The sequence below is a fragment of the Xiphias gladius genome, chromosome 24, assembly GCF_016859285.1.
Source record: "Xiphias gladius isolate SHS-SW01 ecotype Sanya breed wild chromosome 24, ASM1685928v1, whole genome shotgun sequence".
Classification (NCBI taxonomy): domain Eukaryota; kingdom Metazoa; phylum Chordata; class Actinopteri; order Istiophoriformes; family Xiphiidae; genus Xiphias; species Xiphias gladius.
This window is the reverse complement of record NC_053423.1, coordinates 25871502-25893593: the sequence shown is the minus strand read 5'-3', so window position 1 is coordinate 25893593 and position 22092 is coordinate 25871502. Positions and strand designations below refer to the sequence as shown.

General features: G+C 43.8%; 3 protein-coding genes across 4 annotated transcripts; all 3 read right to left on the bottom strand.

Annotated features, from left to right (window-relative positions):
• Positions 1-616: 616 nt before the first annotated feature.
• On the bottom strand, positions 617-11169 carry LOC120786487 (zinc finger protein 599-like). Its single transcript, XM_040121959.1, has 6 exons — positions 10913-11169; positions 10291-10793; positions 8090-9210; positions 3243-3350; positions 2619-2766; positions 617-1366 (listed from the first exon to the last, which is right to left on the bottom strand). Exons 2-6 carry the CDS (start codon positions 10364-10366, stop codon positions 741-743), a joined length of 2079 nt encoding a protein of 692 aa, XP_039977893.1. The 5' UTR covers positions 10367-10793; positions 10913-11169; the 3' UTR covers positions 617-740.
• An 870-nt stretch (positions 11170-12039) lies between these two features.
• On the bottom strand, positions 12040-17225 carry LOC120786626 (zinc finger protein 629-like). Of its 2 annotated transcripts, XM_040122168.1 has the most exons (3): positions 16913-17025; positions 15968-16087; positions 12040-13689 (listed from the first exon to the last, which is right to left on the bottom strand). In XM_040122168.1, exons 2-3 carry the CDS (start codon positions 15987-15989, stop codon positions 12686-12688), a joined length of 1026 nt encoding a protein of 341 aa, XP_039978102.1. In that variant the 5' UTR covers positions 15990-16087; positions 16913-17025; the 3' UTR covers positions 12040-12685. The 2 variants fall into 2 exon arrangements, with proteins under 2 accessions (XP_039978102.1, XP_039978101.1); XM_040122167.1 differs by lacking the exon at positions 15968-16087 and having other exon boundaries at positions 12045-13689; positions 16913-17225.
• A 204-nt stretch (positions 17226-17429) lies between these two features.
• Positions 17430-21013, bottom strand: LOC120786617 (zinc finger protein 629-like). The gene is made up of 2 exons (XM_040122147.1): positions 20758-21013; positions 17430-19908 (listed from the first exon to the last, which is right to left on the bottom strand). Exons 1-2 carry the CDS (start codon positions 20921-20923, stop codon positions 18416-18418), a joined length of 1659 nt encoding a protein of 552 aa, XP_039978081.1. The 5' UTR covers positions 20924-21013; the 3' UTR covers positions 17430-18415.
• Positions 21014-22092: the final 1079 nt, after the last annotated feature.

The window sequence follows — 22092 nt, the reverse complement described above, 5'->3', positions numbered from 1 at the left end:
CAAGAAATCTGATCAAATGCTTTTACTTTTTACTGCTAAAAGAAGAGCTACATCTGAAAAACTTTGGGCAGTTAGGACTGATTTCCTCCTCTGAGATTCTTGATAAAGCCAATAGCAGACACCTTTGTTTTTTCTCCTGAACTGTGAACATTTATGATGTGTCTCAAGTTCTGTGTTTGTTGAACCATTCAGCTCGACCAGTGCTGTGCAGCTTCATTTACTGCTCCCAACAGCACATGTATGGTTTTTGATTTGTGAGTGAAATCTAAAACCTTTACTGCACACGTTACAACTGAACAGTTTCTCTCCTGTGTGGCCTTTCATATGTTCTGTCAGAGTTGCTTTAACTAAGAATCTTTTACCACAAACTGAGCAGGCGTACGGTTTCTCTCCAGTATGGACTCTCATGTGTTGTGTCAACTTTGATTTGGAACAAAAACCTTTGCCACAGAAGGAGCAGTCAAACGGTTTCTCCCCGGTGTGGGTTCTCATGTGTGTCACGATGTACTGATTGCATCTAATACGCTTTAGACAAAATGAACAGCTGAATGGTTTTTCTCCTGTGTGACATCTCATGTGACGAATTAAGCTTTCCCTCCTAGAAAATGTGTTGCCACAAACTGAGCAACTGAATGGTTTCTCTCCAGTATGGATCCTGGTGTGTTTCACCAGCTCTGAACTGCATCTGAAATGTTTTTCACAAACAGAACAGCTTAGAGGCTTTTCATCCTCATGAGACATCATGTGTCTCTGCACAGACCTCTTATGCCCGAACTCTTTACCACACTTGAAGTACTAAAGGGTTTGCTGCTACTATACCAGACCACACTACTGACAGAATCTTCTTTCCGACATGGATTTATTTGCCCAGCGTTTAACCCTGACTGACGTTCCCTGGTCTCCTTCCAGTCTTCACTGTCATCAGTATCGGGTTCAGAAGAGTCTGAAGTCTTGTCACCATCTGGTTGTAAATGTCCCTCTGGATCTGAGTTCCTGGCTGGTTCTGGTCCTCCACAGTCCTCTCCATCAGCTTCACTCTCCATCTGTTCAGTGGAGCTGCTGGCAGGAGGCTCTGCCTCTCTGTTCTCCTCCATCTGGTTTTGATGAAGCTGTGAGGACTGAGGTTTCTCTTCATCATCGTCTTCGCTCTTCACTGGGACAGGAAGGAACGGGAACTTGGTGTTATCGGCCTCCTCCAGCCCCTGAAGCTGCTCTCCCTCCTGACCGGTCCAGAGCTCCTCCGGTTCCTCTTTAATGTGTGGGGGCTCCGGTGGGTCCTCCTGGTCCAGACTGGGGCTCCACTCCTGCTGCTCAGCGGAAACCTCTTCTAAACTAATAATCCATTTTTTGTTGTTGGAGGGTATATCTGAAACACAGACATACAGTTCAGAAACTTGAACATCTACAGCTCCACGTTACCGTGTGTGTTATTTTTCAAAAAAATAACCTGCTGCTTTTGTTTGCCTCACACAGCTGTAAACTAAATATCTTTGGGTTCTGGACTGTTATTCAGACAAAACAAGCAATTTCCAGACATGACCTTGGAGCCTGGGAACTTGTGATGTTTCAGACATTTTAGAGACCAAACTAGAAATTACCTAATGGTCCAAGTAGTTGGGAGATTAATCAGTGGTTAAAAGAACAGTAATAATAATGTGCAGCTCTACTCACAGTCTTTCTATTAGTGATCCACTGAATATCCAATATAGTGGACTACTGTCAGTACCAGTGCTGAAGCCTTTCTATGTCATTTTAATAAAGCTTGTAGAATAATCTAATTACATTTTGTAACATCCCCATAAGTCCTTTATCAGTCCTGCTTAACGGACGCCACTTTGTAGAGGTTCAGCAGAGAGACTGTGTCAGAACACGAACAACTACTTCCGGGGACGAGCGTCGAAAATAAAAGTGCGGCTGGCGTATGTCAGTATTAAGACCCAAAGACCTGGCTCATCAGGTGAGTAGATCCTGTGACTGAGCCACAGTTAAACATGTCGCTAAAATAGCAGGAGTCAAAGTTGCTCTGGTGGCTCTGAGTCCTGTCTACACAGGACTCAATCTCCGGTTTTGGACCAATGATTAATAATAACGTAATAATGTTGGCTCCTCTCTTGTAGCTCAGCAGCAGGACAGCTGGATGTTGGTTAGTATTTAATCGATTACGATGTCATTTATTAACGAGTTCGTTTTTTCTGGTTGAAATGTAAACGTTTCAGAATAGTTATTTTATTTTGACAGGCGAGAGGAAGTGCAACCCGGAAGGTATTTTCTTTGCTACAAGCGTCGGGTGACGTCCTGAATTCAGAGAGCGAGTCCGGTTTGTGGGTAAATCTGTGAGATGTCCGGGGTCTTCGAAAGACCCGTAGAGTCACGAGACTTTACACGCTCTGACAACTTGACAGCTTCTCGAGACACTCAAAAAACTGCTTGTTTGAACAAATTTAATAATTTCAACAGTGAAAGGCAGGTTTGTCAGTAATTACTGAGCTTTTCGTGTTATTTAAAGAATGCAGGGACTCATTAACTAAAACGTTTTCTACTTCACACTAATCCTCCTGATTTCCACAAGAATCAGATGATTCAGATGAATAGTGATGAAAAAGATGTAACTCACTCACATGCTGAGAGCGGCGGTGAAGCGGCGACTGACCGCGGCCGCCGAGGAGATGTTCGGGCTGTTCGAAAGAACCGTAGCGGAGTACGAGGAGGAACCTTCTCGTTCAAAGCGGGAGAACCGGAGGCAACCGAAACTACCGGACGCTGTTTTCAAGCCTCAGCTTCGGTTACGCGGAGCAGGTTGGTTCTCCTCGCTTCCCTCGCGGTTCACGCTCGGTCTCGACCGAGATCTGGGGCTGAAACGATTAGTTGATTAATCCACAAAACGACCGACGTGAACATGATCTGCAGCCATCTGGTTAGAAACTGAACTGTTTGAAGGGGCACTGCTGCTTGTTTGAGCCGTGAACTAACTGACGTGACTCTACTGTGATGAAACACATCAGTTCAGTTGTTGATGTTTACATTTGTTACCAAAGTTATAAAAAATCAGCATTTCATCGGTTGAAAATGACTCAACACGGCATCTACTATTTTAAATCATGGTGAACCTCTCGAGGCCAACGCTGACGGCTGTAGCAGCTCCACCTGACTGCAGTCTTACCCCTCAGACCCTCAGCAGGTCCCTCAATAGCAACACCCTACCATGTACATTTGAGAGAGAGGGCTCCAGCTTTGGGCCTTACCGGGTCTGGAGCCAATGGCTCGAACTGATCCGGCTCGGGACCACCGTGGTCCTCCGCCACACTAGTGTCTGTTTCTGGAGGGGAAAGGACCTCCACCTCCAAAGAGCCCTGTAGCACAGGTGCCTTTGATTCTGTGTTTCATTTTTATCTCATTATATTAACAACACATTTACTGACAGAAAGTTTACTCAAAGGTTTACTGGGATTCTGGACTATGCACAAACTGTATGAACAGAAAATGGTAGTTGGTTTGACCTGCGCTCCTTGTTTTGACAAACTGATCAAATTAACCTACAGCTCTGTTTCTCAGTCTTTTCTGACCTATGACCCTATTTTTGGTCATGACCTCTGCAACCATAGTGGCCAACTTTTCATGTGAACCTTTAAACCTGTTTACTCTCATATAATGAATGGTATCAAATATGAGAGTGTCTTCCAGACCTCCTGGTATATATCTACAAAGTATTTGCATGAAGTAATGGAATCCGTTGGGCTCTGTTTGCTTTCTGTTTTTAACAACCTCTTGTGTAATGGTTGTGTCCCTGATTATTTTAAAAATGCTGGTGATAGAGCGATTTTCAAGTTGCCTTTTATATAGAAATTTTAGAAAAAGTAGTGTCCAAGCAACTTCTGTCTGCACTGGAAAACAACAGTATTTTTTGAAAAGTTTCAGTCTGGTTTCTGGAAGTGTCGCAGCACTGAGGCCACCCTGCTCACGGTCATCAACGACCTTGTAACGGCTGGTGACGATGGGATGTGCTCAGTCCTCGTACTCCTGAACCTTAGCGCAGCCTTTGACACAATCGATCACAGAATCCTGTTAGACAGACTGAGGTACTGGGTGGGGATAGCTGGTGCAGCTGTGGGCTTGGTTTTCATCTTATCTGTCAAATAGGAGGTTCTGTGTGTCTGTGAATAACTAGTTCTCTTCATTTTCAGTGTGGTGTGCCTCAGGGGTCTGTTTTAGGACCAGTTTTATTTTCTCTATACATGCTTCCCCTTGGACACATTACTCGTAGACATGGTGTCTCTTTCCACTGCTATGCTGATGATACACAGATGTACCTGCCCATCAGACCTACAGACCCTTGAATACTGAGCTCATTTAGTTCCTGCAGTTGTGATGTTAAAAACTGGATCTCTAAAAATTTTCTTCAGCTGAATTCAAGCAAAACAGAGACCCAGAGAAATCAGGTCGGCTGACTCAGTAATTTCCCTGAAGTCCCGTCTCAAGACGGACTTTTATCGGCTTTTCCTGATTTTACTTGAGTTTTAAACTTCTTTGAACTGTCTTTTATCTCCTTTCACTGAATTGGTTTTATACATGAAATAATATCTGTCTTTCCCCTTTTAAAATCTTTTGATTTTATCACTTGTCTGTTTTTGTTTTGCTGCCTCATGAAGCACTTTGTAACTTGGAACATGAAAGTTGCTCTATAGGTACAGGTTGTTGTCGTCGTTGTTGTTGTTATTAATATTATTATTATTATTATTGTTTAATGAAAAACACATTTGAAACTTAACAGATTTATTATTTCAAAGAAATATATTAAAGATACTTATACAACAAGCTTGTAAATTTTCCTCGATTCTTAATTAAAGTTGTGGTATCGGTAGTGTCAGTCAGTTTTCCACAATGTGTCTCTCTGTATTTCAGTGTGTCCTGCAGACGTCCGGCAGCTGTTGGGGAGTAAAGAAGAGCAGCAGGAGTGGAGCCCCAGTCTAGACCAGGAGGACCCACCAGAGCCCCCACACATTAAGGTTGAACAGGAGGAGCTCTGGACCGGTCAGGAGGGAGAGCAGCTTCAGGGGCTGGAGGAGGCCGATATCACCAAGTTCCCGTTTCTTCCTGTCCCCGTGAAGAGCGAAGACGATGATGAAGAAAAACCTCATTCCTCACAGCTTCATCAAAACCAGACTGAGGAGAACAGAGAGGCAGAGCCTCCAGCCAGCTGCTCCACTGAACAGATGGAGAGCGAAGCTGATGGAGAGGACTGTGGAGGACCAGAACCAGCCAGGAACTCAGATCCAGACAGCCATTTACAACCAGATGCTGATGACAAGACTTCAGACTTTTTGAAAAATACCATTTAGCTGCTCTGAATGTGCTAGAAGATTTCGCCACAAGGGACATTTGCAGATACACATGAGAATTCACACAGGAGAGAAACCATTCAGTTGCTCAGTTTGTGGTAAAAGATTCCCTCGCAAGGAAAACTTAGTCCGTCACATGAGATGTCATTCCGGAGAAAAACCTTTCAGCTGCTCATTTTGTAAGAAACATTTCATACGGAGTGACCACGCTATGATACACATGAGAATCCACACAGGGGAGAAACCCTTCAGCTGTTCAGTGTGTGGTAAAAGTTTTACACATAAACTAACTCTAAAACATCACATGTCTCTTCACACAGAGGAGAGACCATTCAGGTGCAGTGTTTGTGACAAAAGATTCACCAGACAGTCATGTGCCAACAGTCATAAGTGTATTTTCAAAACCAGCAGCAGAAGAGCTGCAGGTTCAGATGAAATCTTCAGCGGTGATGAAACACAGAAGCAGCAGACATGTTTGAAATAAGAACATCAGAGTAGGATTGTCATTGTTCTTGTCCTGCTTGTTGTCAAACAGCAGTGGCCTCACATTGAGTTGGTGATTATGTAGAATTAATAATTCTGATTCTGATCCTGGTTCTTATTGATTTCTGGTAACGATTCTTCATATCAAGTGAACAAGGAAACTGGAAAAAAAAACCCAAGACATTCTGTCACCAGTTTCATCAGCAGGTATTAGACAATTCTGTTTTATAACGTGAGAGTGCACAATCATAAAATGACTTGACATTACCACGTGTCTGGTTTTCGCTGTATGTAAAGTGTTTGTTGGATGTTGATAATGCTGTGCATACAGCTGGTATAGATTAAACTTGACTGAGTATTAAATTAATCTTTAGTTTTTTATTTTATTTATTCATCTCTTTTTTCCTGCTCGCACTTTGAGCTGACCCTGTTTTCACTTGTTTATTAAACTGAGTTGTATTTTGTCTGTTCACAGGAGAGGATAATTGAGTGGTAGAGTTCTAGAGTACTTTCAATAAGCCGAACAAGATGTGTGTTTAATCTCTCTGTATTTCACGTTGAGGTGCCATAGCCTTTACGTTAGTGTGTCAGCATCCAGTTCAGACGTGTCGTGTTGAAAGCGTAATGGAAACGTTACCTGTTGGTCTTTTTCACTAAAGGAACTTGACAACCTGCAACTCGACTTCGTTGCGCTTTTGTCTCCACTGCTTATTTTGGGCTACTTTTGTATCTTGTGGGATGTTTCCACCAACCGAACGTTAGGCTTTATTCCAAAAAATCTGCCCCTCGTCTCATCCAGCTCGTGTGCTTGAGACTGACAGAACACCAAGTGGAGTGGTTCTCTTGACGCACAATGACTGACGACTGACGAAACCAAATGTCATTTTACTTTGACAACTAAATTGAAACTTCTTTTTCTGTCACAGCTCTGTGATAAAAAACTGTTATGCTTACATTTGTCCATATGAGTAAAATGTTTATTGTATAATTAGCTGAAAAACTTTTATTTTAATTTTGTGGCTACTATTGATCAGTTATTAATCAGCTGCTGTGTGATGGCTACGGATTTACACAAATTTATTAAACTCAAAAAAGAATCCTACATACAAACAGCTCGGTGACTTGAACATCTTTAGTGAGACTGACGACAAATTGCCACAGAAAGTGTCCGAGTTAGTTTCTCAGTCGTCAGTCATACGCTTCTATTTTAATCATCCAGCTGTCTACACAGGCCGTGTAACAGCTTGTGTTTTTCTCTTGCTCTGTTTTTGTAAATAAAAAGTATTTTTAGGCTTTACGTTTTTGTTTTTTTTTACATGTGTAAACACTGTGATTGTGTTTTTTGGCTCTTACTTCTGCCAAAACGCAGGTGACCTACAGCTCAGTACTGCACCTGAATGCATCCTGTGTGACGCAGACAGAACTCTGAAGGCGTTGCTCTGCAAACCTGCTGCTCAATCTAACCCATTATATAACATTGTTCTGCCTTAGTTGCATCTAAAATTGTATTTTGATTGACATTTCAAAATATAATAGTTGTGAAATAATTCAGCAAAACAAAAGACGCAAAAGGGAAAAAATGGATCAACGTTGATGCTGAGTTGTGGAGAACGGTGTGATGTTCAGACATTGTCTTGTGTGAGGAGGAGGCTGTATAACCCACGTGATGATGCTTTTCATCAGTAAGTTGCTTTTTCTCTCATTTGACATAAAATGTGTTTACGTGGTGTCATAGGAGGAACTATCTGCCTAATCTGAAGCCAAGGCATCCAGAGTTAACAGAATCCCAGAAAAAGTGTTAACTGGTGAGTTTCAGAGGTGTAGTTTTGATGCTCAGATCACCACTCACTGACTCCAGCTCTGCGCTTTAACACGCAGACATAAGATTAATATTCTTATCTCACTTTCAGAAGGAAGGCAAATGTTTATTTCCCTAAAACATCACAACTGCTCCTTTAAAAGACACAAAAAGCGAATCAAAGTTAAAAGACACCTATTCATCACAGATTGTAAGGTATGAACGTTTAGATATAACACTACTGAAACGCCACAGTGCCTTATTATTCAAAACACTTAGATATATTTAGTGTTTAGGGTCAAATCTATTCAAAAGAGCACAGGAAATCAAAACTTTTTTTTCATGGGCCATTTATTGTCTCAATACATTCTTCTTGCCTTAATCCTTTAACACCGAGATCAGCAGGAAGAATCAGACAGCTGTAAATAAACTCTCAGTTGCTTTAATGTTAAATTGAGGCTCCGCAGCTTCACTTAGTGCCGCTGCTCTGACCAGCACACTCGTGTCTTTTAAACTGGGACTGCCAGGTGAATCTTTTGTCACAAACAGTGCAGTTGAATGGTTTCTCTCCAGTGTGAGCTGTCATGTGTCTTGTCATATGTCCCTTTCGTGAAAATCTCTTACCACAAACTGAGCAAACGAAAGGTTTCACTCCAGTATGGGTTCTCATGTGTTGAACCAAAGTGTGACGCTGGGTGAAACTAGTGTTACAGACTGAGCAGGAAAAAGGTTTTTCTCCCGTGTGAATTCTAAAATGTGCGACCAGATCTGAGCGCTGCCTGAACCTTTTACTGCAAAGTGAGCAACAAAATGGTTTCTCCCCAGTGTGGACTCTCATGTGTTTATCCAATGACCAACTGTGACTGAAACTTGTGCTACAAACTGTACAGCTGAAAGGTTTTTCTCCTGAATGACATCGAATGTGAGCAATCAAGTGTTCTCTCCGATTGAAACTTTTATTACAGAATGAGCAGCTGAATGGTTTTTCTCCCGTGTGACATTTCACGTGTCTTTTCAGATTTGTCTTGTGGCCGAAGGTTTTACCACATTCTGAGCAGGTAAATGAGCCTTTATCAGTATTACGTGCTTTGTTTTTCACAGAGTTTAGGCCTGACTGAGTTTCCCTGGTCTTGGTCCAATCATCATCGCTAACATCAGTCTCAGAAGAGTCTAAAGCCTTGTCATCAGCATCTGGTTGTAAATGTCTGTCTGGATCTGAGTTCCTGGCTGGTTCTGGTCCTCCACAGTCCTCTCCATCAGCTTCAGTCTCCATGTGTTCAGCGGAGCTGCTGGATGGAGGTTCTGCCTCTCTGTTCTTCTCCTTCTGAGTCTGATGAAGCTGTGAGGAATGAGGTTTCTCTTCATCATCGTCTTCGCTCTTCACGGGGACTGGAAGGAACGGGAACTTGGTGATATCGGCCTCCTCCAGCCCCTGAAGCTGCTCTCCCTCCTGACCGGTCCAGAGTTCCTCCTGTTCCTCTTTAATGTGTGGGGGCTCCGGTGGGTCCTCCTGGTCCAGACTGGGGCTCCACTCCCGCTGCTCAGAGGAAACCTCTTTCCTCACCAACAGCTGCTGGACGTCTGCAGGACACACTGAAATACAGAGAGACACATTGTGGAAAACAGTTTTCATATCAACACTGAAACCACAGCTTTATCCTAAAATTTCCAAGAAGCCAAGAGGATGAGTTTGAAGATTTCCATGATTGTTTCATCTATGACCAATATAACTGTCTGTACCAGCAAAAGACCGAAACAGCCAGAGGAGCTTTATGTAAATGAGAGAAATGATTTTACATTTCAAATCTAATGTGCTGGAAAATCCTGTTTTTACAACGTGTCGACTAAAACCCGAGTGAGAAATCACCTGGGACGATGTATTGGCTAATTACCGGCCTTTGGCAGACACACAGTATCAGTTTCAACCCTTAATCAAACAAACAAGAATTCAAGGCTGACCCGAACGCATCGAAGCTTCTGCTGTTGCCATGGTAATCGACGTCCAAGTCAATACTCGAACGCTGCGCTTTCTTAAGAAAAAAACTTATATCTGCAATATACGAAGCCCCAACAAGTGTTCTATGGTTCTTGTGTCAGCCCCAATGTTGATTTAGAAACAGAATCTGGTCACGTTCTTCAATAACTAAAAATAAAGGGAACCTAAACAATCAATAAGTTATATGTTTATTAACATGTTGTTGGCGACATCTCATGCTTGTAATAGAGATGATGCGACATGGGTGGCGACCTGCGATGGTTCATGGTCGGTGCTTCACCCCGCAGGTCACCAGGGTGCCTCGTCGAGATCTTGCTGATGTCACCCATGATGTCATTACCTGCTCCTCTCGGTGTCAGCCTCAAAAATCTAGACTTCGTCCGGATACATCGTCAAGCCTGGAAAAACGGCACTTGGCCTCTTTTTGCCGAGGAATTTCCCGCCATTACCATCATGAAATTCCTCGTGACAGTGGCAGCAGCACCGACGACTGAAATCCCTCTGGATACTTTTACTTTGCTTCAACGGGGTAATGTAACTAAACCGTCGGGCTCCTCGTGGTAACGGTTCAGAAATGTCACGAATCGGTGTAAAAAGACTGTTGACGCCTGGTTTTCACAGGATGAGAGAAGAGGTCGATTAGAGTCGGAAATGTTTAACCATGTCGAGTCTTTTACCGTGAAGTCCAGAATATGGCCGTTCGCCGGTCGTCCGCCGCTTCACCGCCGCTCTCAGCATCTGGACCTGAGACATTGACACTCGACGACGGCAACTTTTTCTCCGCGGACTCCGTCAAACACTCGCTCTGACCTGCGCTGTGTCGCCGAGCTCCGTCCCCGCCGGTCTCCCTCCGGCTAACATGCTAAGCTAACCTCAGTAGCTCTGTGGGAAGCGGGAGATGTGATCGTTCAGACAGAAGGCGAACGGCGCCGAGTCCATTCAGACGGTTCGTCCACACACACACCGAGGCTCGGGCGGTTCATTCAGTTCGTATGTCGGAGACACTTAAAGAAGAGAGCGGGACTCTGCTGATGCGGATGCTCCGACTAGGCACCATCTTGCTATGATAGTTTCTACGTCAAGTTAGCCTCTGTAAAGAAAACAGGTTCTGGGGCAGATTGGTCGCTGAGCTTCAAAATAAAAGTTCACAGGCGGTACCAAAAAACTTAATCTGAAAAACCTACACAGGAAGATAAATGATTAAACACTATTAAAAATGCCATTCGTCGAGGTTGAATGTTAATTCTTCACATTGGGGAAAAAGTAGTTTGAAAAGTATTTAAAAGTATCAAAAACCACCTCAGTGGAGTTTCACATCTCCTCTCTGGAGCTCCATCGCGTTGGAGAAGCAAGCCACCTGTGCAGATTACAGAGTTGTGGCAGAGGCATTTGATGTCAGCGAGCCAGCCGTTCGCCGCCGTGTGCATGTGGCGTTCAGGGCCATTCGATTCAAGCTGTCGAGCCAATTCGTCAAATTATCCGACACGGCTGAGGCACAGGCAAAAGTGCACCGCACCTCACGGCGCAGCGGTGTTCACGTCCGAGTCGTACAGGTGCGACTCCAAACAACCAGTCCATTGTCTTGATTGTAGACTTGAAAATCAGACTGGTGGCTCTACTCGTATGCTGGTCTGTTAATGTGTGCCTGATGTTAATTTGTTAATTTATACAGGTTAAAGATACAGGGGCAGAGCGCGTTAATACACATTTCTGAAAATGTGCCGGTTTAGCCACCTGGCTAATTTTCACCTGATGTGAACGTTCCAGTTACTCTTATTTCTGCCCTGGGAAGATGTGGACCATCCTTTGCAGAAACCAGTTAGTGATTGGACGGATGATCTCAGACCACATCGTATCATCACTGCAATTTTATACTTACATGGACAAAGAAGTGAACCACCTGAAAACGCTCAAGTTCGACATAGGTTTTAGTTTTAGAACTAGAACCATCTCGTTAAAAATAGTGGCTCTGTGTTCACTGTATCGCTGATTGGACAAAAGAGCCATAAAAACGTTTTTTGTTCATTGGAAAGATTGTACTCTTCACTAGTTGTTATTTTTTCTTTTTTACCGGGAAGAAGAAAAGGACAGTCTGATAAAGCAGCAGCGAACTCAAAACATTCTAGTGCCTTGGGTGGAAATAGTTTCTGTGGATGTGAGATGTGTTTACATTATTTACGCTTTATCTAGAACATTTGTGCTGGTGAATAATTTTGTGTTGGTGCCAGAGGAAATGGTTCATGTGGTTCAAGTCTGTTTACACACTGTGGTTTGACAAACTCAGGATAATACAAATAAAAATTTCTTAAAAAGTGTGCAGGCGTTTGTGAGTCAGTGTAAACATGTTCAAACACACAAAGACACTTCAAGAAAAAAAGCGCTGCTCTGCTGGCAGTAATAACTGCACCCTTATTAGTATCTACAGCGTTTCTATAAACAATTACAAACTCTGTCCCACAGCAGTTAAAGCTGATCGACAGCTGTGATTCAGCTGTGATCCAGCTGTGTGGTCCTCATCAGAAACACATGTTGCGGTTTAGAGGAAAGGACGCTTCATTTCTCTAAAAATGTTTCCTCGTTTTCAAATTCAAATCAAATAAGCTTTATTGGCATGACGATCGGAAACCTATAGTAGCAAAGCAGTACAGAAAATTATTATTCATAAATATTATTAAATCATAAATTATTTAGCCTCTCCTCCTGTGTTCAGTGCAAGAAACTACTATATAAGGAAAATATGTGAGGGAAATGATGCAATTAAAGGAGCTGGGATGTATCCATTGTGTCCAGAGACAGTAACACCCCCCACCCCCACCCCGTAGTACTATAAATGTCCCATAGTACTGTCAGCACTTTCAATACAACACTTCATTAATCAGCTCTGGACAGAAATCATCATATTCTAAATACTTCTACTATGACCTCTTGTTTTATTTTAATATTCTAAGAACGTCCATGTTGTTCCTGCCTCAACTGACTGAACTGTCTGTGGTGGGAAGTAAGAAATTCAGAGCAGAAAGTTCCCCAGTTGCTTCAGTGTTTATTTACAGCTGAACCAGCAGCTCAGCAGCTTCAGTTACTGATGCTGCTCTCACCGACACACTTATGGCTTTTGACCTGTGACTGCCAAGTGAATCTTTTGTCACAAATGCTGCAACTAAACTGTTTCTGTCCTGTGTGTACTGAGAAGTGATATGTCAGATTTGCCTTTTGAGAAAAACTTTTATCACACACCGGGCAACTATATGGTTTCTCTCCTGTGTGGACGGTCATGTGTTTTTTCAGACCCCCCTTTTGTGTAAAGCTTTTCTCACAATGTAAGCAACTAAATGGTTTCTCCCCAGTGTGGATTCTCATGTGGTTTACCAAAGCGCTACGCACAGCAAAACTTGTGTCACAAAACGAGCAACTGAAAGGCTTTTCCCCTGAGTGACATCTCATGTGACGAATTAAGTTTGGCCTCTGGGAAAACGTTTTACCACAAACCGAACAACTATATGGTTTCTCTCCTGTGTGATACCTCATGTGTCTCCGCAGACTGTCCTTGCGACCAAATTTTCTACCACATTCACAGCAGATGAATGATTTTTTGGCAGCGTTACATTTGACATCACTCGCAGGAACATTATTTTTCAAAGAGATTAAACCTGGCTGAGGTTCTCCGGACTCCTTACAATCATCATCACTGATTTCAGTCTCGGGTTCAGAGGAGTTTGAAGCCTTGTCATCACTAACTAGTTCTAATTGTCTGTCTGGATCTTTCTGGATCATATGTCCAGTTGAGATGCTGGCTAGAGGTTCACTTTGGTTTTGATGAAGCTGTGAGGTCTGAGGTTTCTCTTCATCATCGTCTTCACTCTTCACAGGGACAGGACTGAATGTGAACTTGGTGATATCGGCCTCCTCCAGCCCTTGAAGCTGCTCACCCTCCTGACTGGTCCAGAGCTCCTCCTGTTCCTCTTTAATGTGTGGGGGCTCTGGTGGGTCCTCCTGGTCCAGGCTGGGGCTCCACTCCTGCCGCTCAGGGGGAATCTCTTCTTTACTCACCAACAGCTGCTGGACGTCTCCAGGACACACTGAAATACACACACATTATGAAAAACCGTGAGTTTAACATAAATGTAGATGCATAACAGTTTATGGTAGTGAGCTTCTTGATGTGCAAAAGAACACCGCATTCCCCCAAAAATTAAAACCCACACTGCCATCAGAGCTCTAGAAATGTCACCTGATGTCAACCCGTTAAGGGGGAGGGTTGCAGCTCTTCTGCCTTTACTAAATGTCACGCTCATGTGATTCTTAAGGTTTATTGCTTGGAGCAACGGGGTGAAGCTAAAACAGCCTGGAGGAAACAGGTTATAAGTGATGAAATAAGTGATGTGAGCAGTGCACAGTGTGATAGGTGACGGATGTATTGGCTGCTGCTTCCCTGTTATGGATACATATTGGGAAAGTTGTTGGTTAATCCTACTTAACTTAGTTAATGGAGTAAGTGGAGATTTATGGTTGAAGGAGGTTGATGATTTAAGATGAAGCTGAGGGTTTTTTTTAATCTGCATAAAGACTTATCGTATATTTTCTGCTGGTTTATTAAACCGATTTTATTCTATTTGAGCATGAAAGTTGTTCGTTATACAGATCACAAAGCCTTTCAAGAAAATTTGTCATTTGTGTTTTCGGACAATATAAGTAAACCTGACGTAAATACAAATTGTCAAATACGTATTACAAAACTAATGGCGATATATCAGAAAGGCAAATAAGAAAATACGATGTAATAACTGAGTAAACTCACTCTTTTAGTCTCCAGACCAATACAGTCTGGACTTCCAAAGCCAGCTCAACCATCTCTGACAGATTTCAACGTTCTCACCCTGTATCTACCAACAACCATTATGTCATAAATCAGTTAGACAATTCATTGTGACTCCATATCTCTACATGTATACAGTGGTAGTTACGACCTCTGAGTGTGTTGCGTGTTTAACATCAGAATCTCAAGAACCATGATGAAGTGCAGGCTGGAAAGACACAACGTTCAGTTTTTGATAAGTTTCAGAGATGGTTTGATTCAGTGGCAAATCTTCTGGTTGAGCAACAGTCACATAATGTGCCGTAAGAGCCGCAAGCCAGTAAAACAGCAGCGTCATATCAAGAACCGTGTGGTGAACACAGGTCACGTCAGGGGTTTAAAAAAAGAGCCGCGTACTTCATAAACTTTCAACCATTAACCGACTATTGATTGTTAACATTGCAGACTATCGATTAAGGAATTAAAACTTAAAATCTGCATCCCATGTTTTCTCCGCCTCATTTACGTTTGTGTGGGGCAGAATATTAGGAACCCCTTTCAGTCTAATGCATTTTAGTACAAAAGCACCAGCAACTCTGACCTCTAAAATAAACAGCTGAATCAAACCATCTCTGGAACTTATCAAAAACCGAACGTTGTGTCTTTCCAGCCTGCACTTCATCATGGTTCTTGAGATTCTGATGTTAAACACGCAACACACTCAGAGGTCGTAACTACCACATGTAGAGATCTTGGGCTTGAGTTGGGTCAGTGTCTGGTTTTGCCGGTCCGGTCCGGTCCGGTGTAGGAGCTCAAACCAGTTCGATTTTATGTGAACTGGCTGAACCGACATTTGTCATCATGGCAGGTTCTGACAAATTAAAAACAGCCTCCATCGGCGACCTTTGCCGACGGTGTCACGGCGCTAAATCCAACTCGTGTTGAATTAGCAGAAGCGATATGACAACGTGACAGTCTTACGTTTGTTTCTAAACGGAATAACGAGCTGTGCGCAGGTTCCTGACGAGCCGAGGCCGGTAACATGAAGGAGCTGACATTTCAGTAGCGGGAGGAGGGAAGATTTACACGGCGCGCGTTGTGTCTGTTTACTAGAAAGTCCATGTGTTTTCTGGAGGCGACGATGAGAAGTGGCCGGAATTAGTCTCAAAGAAAACCAGGCCGAAGTCTTACTTTATTTATTACTTTGGCATTTAGAAGAAGGAAAGTTAAGTTGAACGGTTGTAGAGGCAAAACAGCAGCGCCATGTGTCACTCAGTCATCCTGCTGATCGTGAGGCCGCTTCACTCTCCGCTTGTTCTTCTTCTTTAGTGTTTATTGGTTGTTGACAAATCAGTTTAGAGGTGCACTACCGCCATCAAGTGGACTGGAGTCGCTACACTCTCATTCATGGGCTCTCTCAGTCTCGAAAGACACGCTCAATGCTTGCCGTTTGCCATACAGCTAGCTCCACTAGCTTAGCCACCAGCAAAGTGTCACAATATTATCATAATTATTTTCCCGTATCGATCGATATCAATAACTTTCGATCTGTACATTAATACCATTAACGAGGAGGGAAAACATTGGCGGTGTCCGTTGGACAGTCTAGCAGCAGGAGAGCTGCCGGCTCCGGCCAGGACCAGCTTCCCTAACATGACGAGTCGTCAACCCGTCTGCGTGAGCTGAAACGAAACGACAGCACATTAAGTCGGTGAATAACATCAAGAAGAAATTTACTTTTTCTAACTCTTTTTTTCCTTTGGTTTCTTGGGGGGGGGTGGGGCGCTCATGAGTTTATCGTTGTTACTGTGGGAATATTTTGGCACCCGCCACTGACATTGGAGCGATAATCGGTTTGTAGGTCGGACATAGCATCGACGGCAGCGGCGGTATGTGTGGACAGGAAACGGTTCTGCTGAGAACGACTCTAGAACAAGAACATCTTGACCTTATGACCCCGGTGCTGCTGTCTCTCAGAGAACGTCAACGAAAACCGGACATTAGGAGCTGAGGTGAAGCCTGTGTCACAGCTGTTGTAGTGGATTACACTGGACAGGTCCAGTGCACCTAACACAGTGGCCACCGAGCTCGGACTACACTGTGTCGTTTACCCTTAACGGAACAAGGACACGTGGCTGTGATCTGTAGGAAACCACAGCTTAATAATCAGTCAGACTTCGGGACGAAAACCTGCTACACACTCGGTAAACGTCCGGTCGTTTCTGCTGCAACGCCGCCGACTATCTGGTGACACGGGAGCAAACACGTCGAGCAAACCACTAGTTCTAGCACAGTTCATAACTTCCTTAGCGAGTGTCAGGTGTCAGGTGTCAGGCCGGACCGTTCCTACCCGGCCCGTCGTCGCCGTGACGCCGCTGCGCTTTAGCAGGAGCTAGCTGCGGCTAGCAGCCGTGTGTGGACGGGTTAGCTGACGTTAGCTTAGCACTGAGCCCCCGCGACACCGGCAGAGCAGCAAACGCGTTTCCAGCAGGAGAAACGAAACGAACCTCGCTGCCTCATTTCAGGTGTCAAAGCCACGTCCAGCAGTTTACGGTGGCGTCGGTCCATCTCCTCCTCGCACTCGGTGATGGTTTTCTCTAAATGTCCGAATATCTCCTCCACGGCCGCGGTGAGCCGCTGGCTGACGAAAACCCTCAGACCCTGGAGTCTGGACATCTTCCTCACAGAGTCGGAAAAGACAAACAAACGCCGTCGCTGTCTTCGGGAGACTGACCGTGGGGACGTTTTGTCTCGATTCAAAATTGGCCCAGATACGACTGATACCTTCCGGGTCACGTTTCAGAATAAAAGGCCCGTCGATTGACTGACTAGGCACCACGCAGCCTCAAACCCGCCGCTCCTCATAAAAATAGCAAAGTAGCCCCGTTTCTTTCTTTTTTTTAAATTCTCATTTAAGGAGAGTCTGATATTCAGTCTTTCTTGGCCGTAACCAGATGAAGGTTGAGTAGACAGAAACATGTATGATAAATGAATATAGCAGTAAGCCAGAGTATTTTTCTTTTTTTATTTACGGATTTCACACAAATAGAAAATGGCTTTAAAGAAACAAACAAACAAAACCATTACATAGGCTTTTGCAGAATAACACATCACTAAAAATGTCAGCATATTGGATTTGAGTTTTTGTCCCCCATCACTTCCATTAGAATCGGTTCAGAAGGGACCTTTTCATAACCAGTATGAACAGGGAAAACAACTGAAGCAACCAGTAACCCCTTCAACGTACATACGTGCATGACAGTATTGTTTTAAGACAGACTTGAGAAAACTTTAACCTGTCCACTTGGGCTGCTCTTAAAGGTGACGTCGAGACTTGTCTGTCAGTTGGAGTGAGTCACTTAATAAGAGTCTTACTCTTCACTTTCAGCAAAGAAGTTTTTTTATTCCTAAATTCCTCTTTAGAGCATCTGGCCCTGGTGTGGAGCAGATTTAAGCTAAAGCCCAGTTATGACGACCTCTAGTGGCATTTAGGTGTTTCCTTTAGGACACAGCAGCTGGTTCAGACTAAACCTCAGCAGGACAGCAGCGGGGTTTAAGAGACCAGGGGCCAGATGTAGAAACATTGCACACCCACAAAAACCATGCACACGCACACACAAACTGGTCTTTAGAATGTGCACTAAGGAGAACGAAGCTTACACTGACTTCAGACCAGCGTAAACACAGTTTACTAATGAGGGCTGCAGGTGATATGGCGGGAAGGTGATTACGCATCCGGAGAGACGTGTAACCTTACAGTAAAATATCGTCGTTTAGGGTTGTTTGCCAGTCTCACTGATTGCGTTGTTATTTTTGCAGTCTACACACTGTTCTGTAAAATGTCAAAGGCAGATTTAGTGAGCGATGCGTTTTACCGTTCTTTACATTTTCAGTCAGGCCATTATCTCCCTGTTGAGGAGCTTTCAATGTTATCCTCCATCGTGAAGCACTTCGTAAAGTCTGTTTTAACTTGAGCTCTAAAAATCAATCACCGTTCATCCTTCCGAGGTTCATCTTCTGCTGCTGCTCTCACCATCACACTTGTGTTTTTTGAGCTGTTTATTCCAACTGAATCTTTGGTTACATACACTGCAGCTAAAACGTTTCTCCCCTGTGTGAACGACCATGTGCTGTCCCATATTTCCTCTGTCTCTAAACTGTCTACCACAAACTGGGCAACTAAATGGTTTCTCTCCTGTATGACACCGTACATGTCTCAGCAGAGAGTCTTTGTAGCCGAATATTTTCCCACACAAAGAGCAGGGATATTGTTTCTTGGGGATGTTTCCCATATCACTTACAGGGACCTCACGACTTTTTAGAGAATTTAAAGCTGACTGAGGTCGCGTTTGATGAAGCTCTGAGGACTCACCAACGCACTGATGGAGCTCGAGCTGATAAGGCCAACTGAACGTTTTGTCACAGACACTGCAGCTCAGTCTTTTCTCTCCCGTGTGGATTCTCATGTGTCTCTGTAGTTCTCTTCTCCATGAAAAACATTTGTTGCAAACCAAACAGCTGAACGGTTTTTCTCCTGTGTGACACCTGAGATGTTCCTGCAGATGTGTCTTGAAGCCAAATGTTTTGCCACACTCAGAGCAACTAAATGGTTTCTTACCATTATTTAATCTATTGTCACTTACAGGAACTTTAGTCTCAGGCACGGAACAAATTGAAGCCTTGTCCTCAGTACCTGGTTGTAAATGTCTGTCTGGATCTGAGTTCCTGGCTGGTTCTGGTCCTCCACAGTCCTCTCCATCAGCTTCAGTCTCCATCTCTTCAGCGGAGTTGGTGGCTGGAGGCTCTGCCTCTCTGTTCTCCTTAGTCTGACTCTGATGAAGCTGCGAGGACCCATCAACACACTGATGGTTTTTGAGCTGATAAAGCCAAGTGAATCTTTTATCACAAACGCTGCAGCTGAATGGTTTCTCCCCCGTGTGACGTGACATGTGGTGTTTCAGATGTATCTTCTGTATAAATCTTTTACCACACACTGAGCAGCTAAAAGGTTTCTCTCCTGTGTGAATTCTCATGTGTGTCTTTAGATTTGAGTTTTGGCTGAATCGTTTACCACACTCAGAGCAGTGAAATGATTTCTCACTAGTAAAACATCCATTACTTTTCAGAGAATTTAAACCTGACTGATTTTCCCTGGTTACCTTCCAATCATCACTGACATTTGCTGCAGGTTCAAAAGAATCTGACACCTTTTCATCCCCAACTCGTCCTAAATGACAATCTGGGTCCGAGTTCCTGGCTGGTTCTAATCCTCCACAGTCCTCTCCATCGTTTTCACTCTTCACAGGGACAGGACTGAATGTGAACTTGGTGATATTGGCCTCCTCCAGTCCTTGAAGCTGCTCTCCCTGCTGACTGGTCCAGAGTTCCTCCTGTTCCTCTTTACTGTTTGGGGGCTCTGGTGGGTCCTCCTGGTCCAGACTGGGGCTCCGCTCCTGCTGCTCAGGTGAAACCTCTTCTTTATGTACAATAAATTTGTAGACATCTGAATTTAAAGTAGAAACACAGACAGGCAGCCATTAATGTAAAAACTTAATGATACATTGGGCCAAACTACACAGACTCTTCTCTAAAATGATGCTGTACTGAAGCGTTTGCTGATGGCAGAGATTCATTACAGCTGTGTGACATTTTTGGTCCTAAACTCGTGAAAAGAAGCAAAAGAATCAAACGGAAGCGTTTCTGTTCAAAGAAAATGACAAGTGACAAATTTCGGAAACGTTTGAAAAACGGTCCCGGTATGAACGTCAGGGAATCACCACAGTCAGTAGGACACATCGTCTGGTAATCGTGAGTGTCTGAACCTAGTTTGTGTCCAGTAGCACTCAGGAAGTCGAGGGTGTACTTATTCCACACAGGAGGGTGGATTAGTAAAACGGTTTCTCTCTCTCTAGCGGCTATAAAGTGTAGCCTACTACTCTCTCTCCACGCCTCCGTGGTGCTGAAAGACGCACAGCAGGAAGCAGCAGCTGTTTTTCACCCGTTTTCTTATTCTTATGACTCAGATTTTTATCAATAGGAATAATTACAAATAGAAACTAAATGAAGTTCTTTATAAACGTTGTATCTGTCGTCTCCGATTGTGAAAAAGTGAAAAAACGTGAGTTCCTGCTATAGTTCACGCACTGGGAGAAGTCCACCGGATCAGAGCTGAAAACCGTGACACGTCTTGGGCTTTTATTTCGAAGGTCAGAGATGCTGAACATCCGGCCTCGTTCTGAGTGCCAGTGTGTTGACGCAGCCGCAGTAGGCTAACTGTTAGCTAACAGCATCTAGCAGCAGGAGACAGAGCAGGACTGAGACTCTACGGGGATCAGATGAAAAAGCTCCAGACCTGCTGAGTTTGTCTCAGGCATCACATCAGCCTCCAGCCCGCTGCGTCGGCGGTCGATCCGCTGCTCGTACTCCGCGATGGTTCTTTCAAACAGCCCGAAAATCTCCTCAGCAGCCGCGGCCAGTCGCTGCTCCACCGCCGCTCTCAGCATGTGGACCTGAGACATTTTCAGAGACGTGTGACCCGAGGCGCGGTCTGTCTCCGGCCGTCTCCTCCTCCTCCAGCCGCTCCGCCTGCTCCGTCAGACGACGGCGGCGGCAGCAGCAGCCCCTCCTCCCCCCGCTGCCTGGAACATCCGCCCACCAGACTGCCTAGAAAAAAACCACCTTTTCTATCAAACTTATCTTCAGCGTGAAAGAACATCTCAGATCTGTCACCTCAGTAGAAATATGAGTATAATCCGGAAAATGTATTTCAAGTACTCAGTGCAGAAAATGGCTCCATGACTGTTACTATGAACATTATATTCTGGATTATGATCACCGGTGAGTTCATGTGGGAGCAGCATTTTACTGCCGTAGCTGGTAGGACGCAACGAATGATCCTTTTCATTATGGATTAAAACTTGAGAAAATAGTGAGAAATGCCGTCATCTGCATCACCCAGAGCCCAGAGGTGAATCCTCCACATTGTCCATCCAACAGTTTGAGGGAAAAAAGCAACTAAAAAATAAACAAAATAAAAGAAATCAATGATTAAAACAAAATAATTCCAATAATATCAATGAAAAGCGGTAAATCCGAAGTAGGAACCATGAAATTTGTAGCATTTTTACATGAAAAGTGACTAAATATGAATCAGACTAGTTGCCAATTAAGTTTGTGTCAGTTCATTGACTGCTCGTTTCGCTCTGCCTGTTTATACCGTTGACGAGTTTAATCTAGAATAAACGTCATGTTGTGAGATCGTCATTTGTTTTGTGTGTAACATCCTTGTAATTTTGTAAAGTAGTAACTAAAGTTATCAGATCAATGTAATGGAGTAAAACGTATTTCCCTCTGACATGTGGTGGAGTAGAACTATAAAGTGGGAGGAAAAAATGATCCAGTAAAGTACAAGTGCCTCAAATTTGTAGTTAAGTGCAGTAACTGAGTAAATGTACTTAGTTACTTTCCTCCACTGTTTATCTCCGTGACCTCATTGCGCATTAATGGGCTCACGTGATGTTGTTGGTGTAATGTTGTGGGGAGATGATATAAAAAGCACAATCCTCATTTCGACTCTTTGTCTCAGTCTCTTATTCAGCGTCCAGGAATTTGACCATTTGTTCGATAAACAGTTGAATAACGAACAGCTCGGTTCGATCTCTCGTCTTTGTTCTGGATTGTTATTATC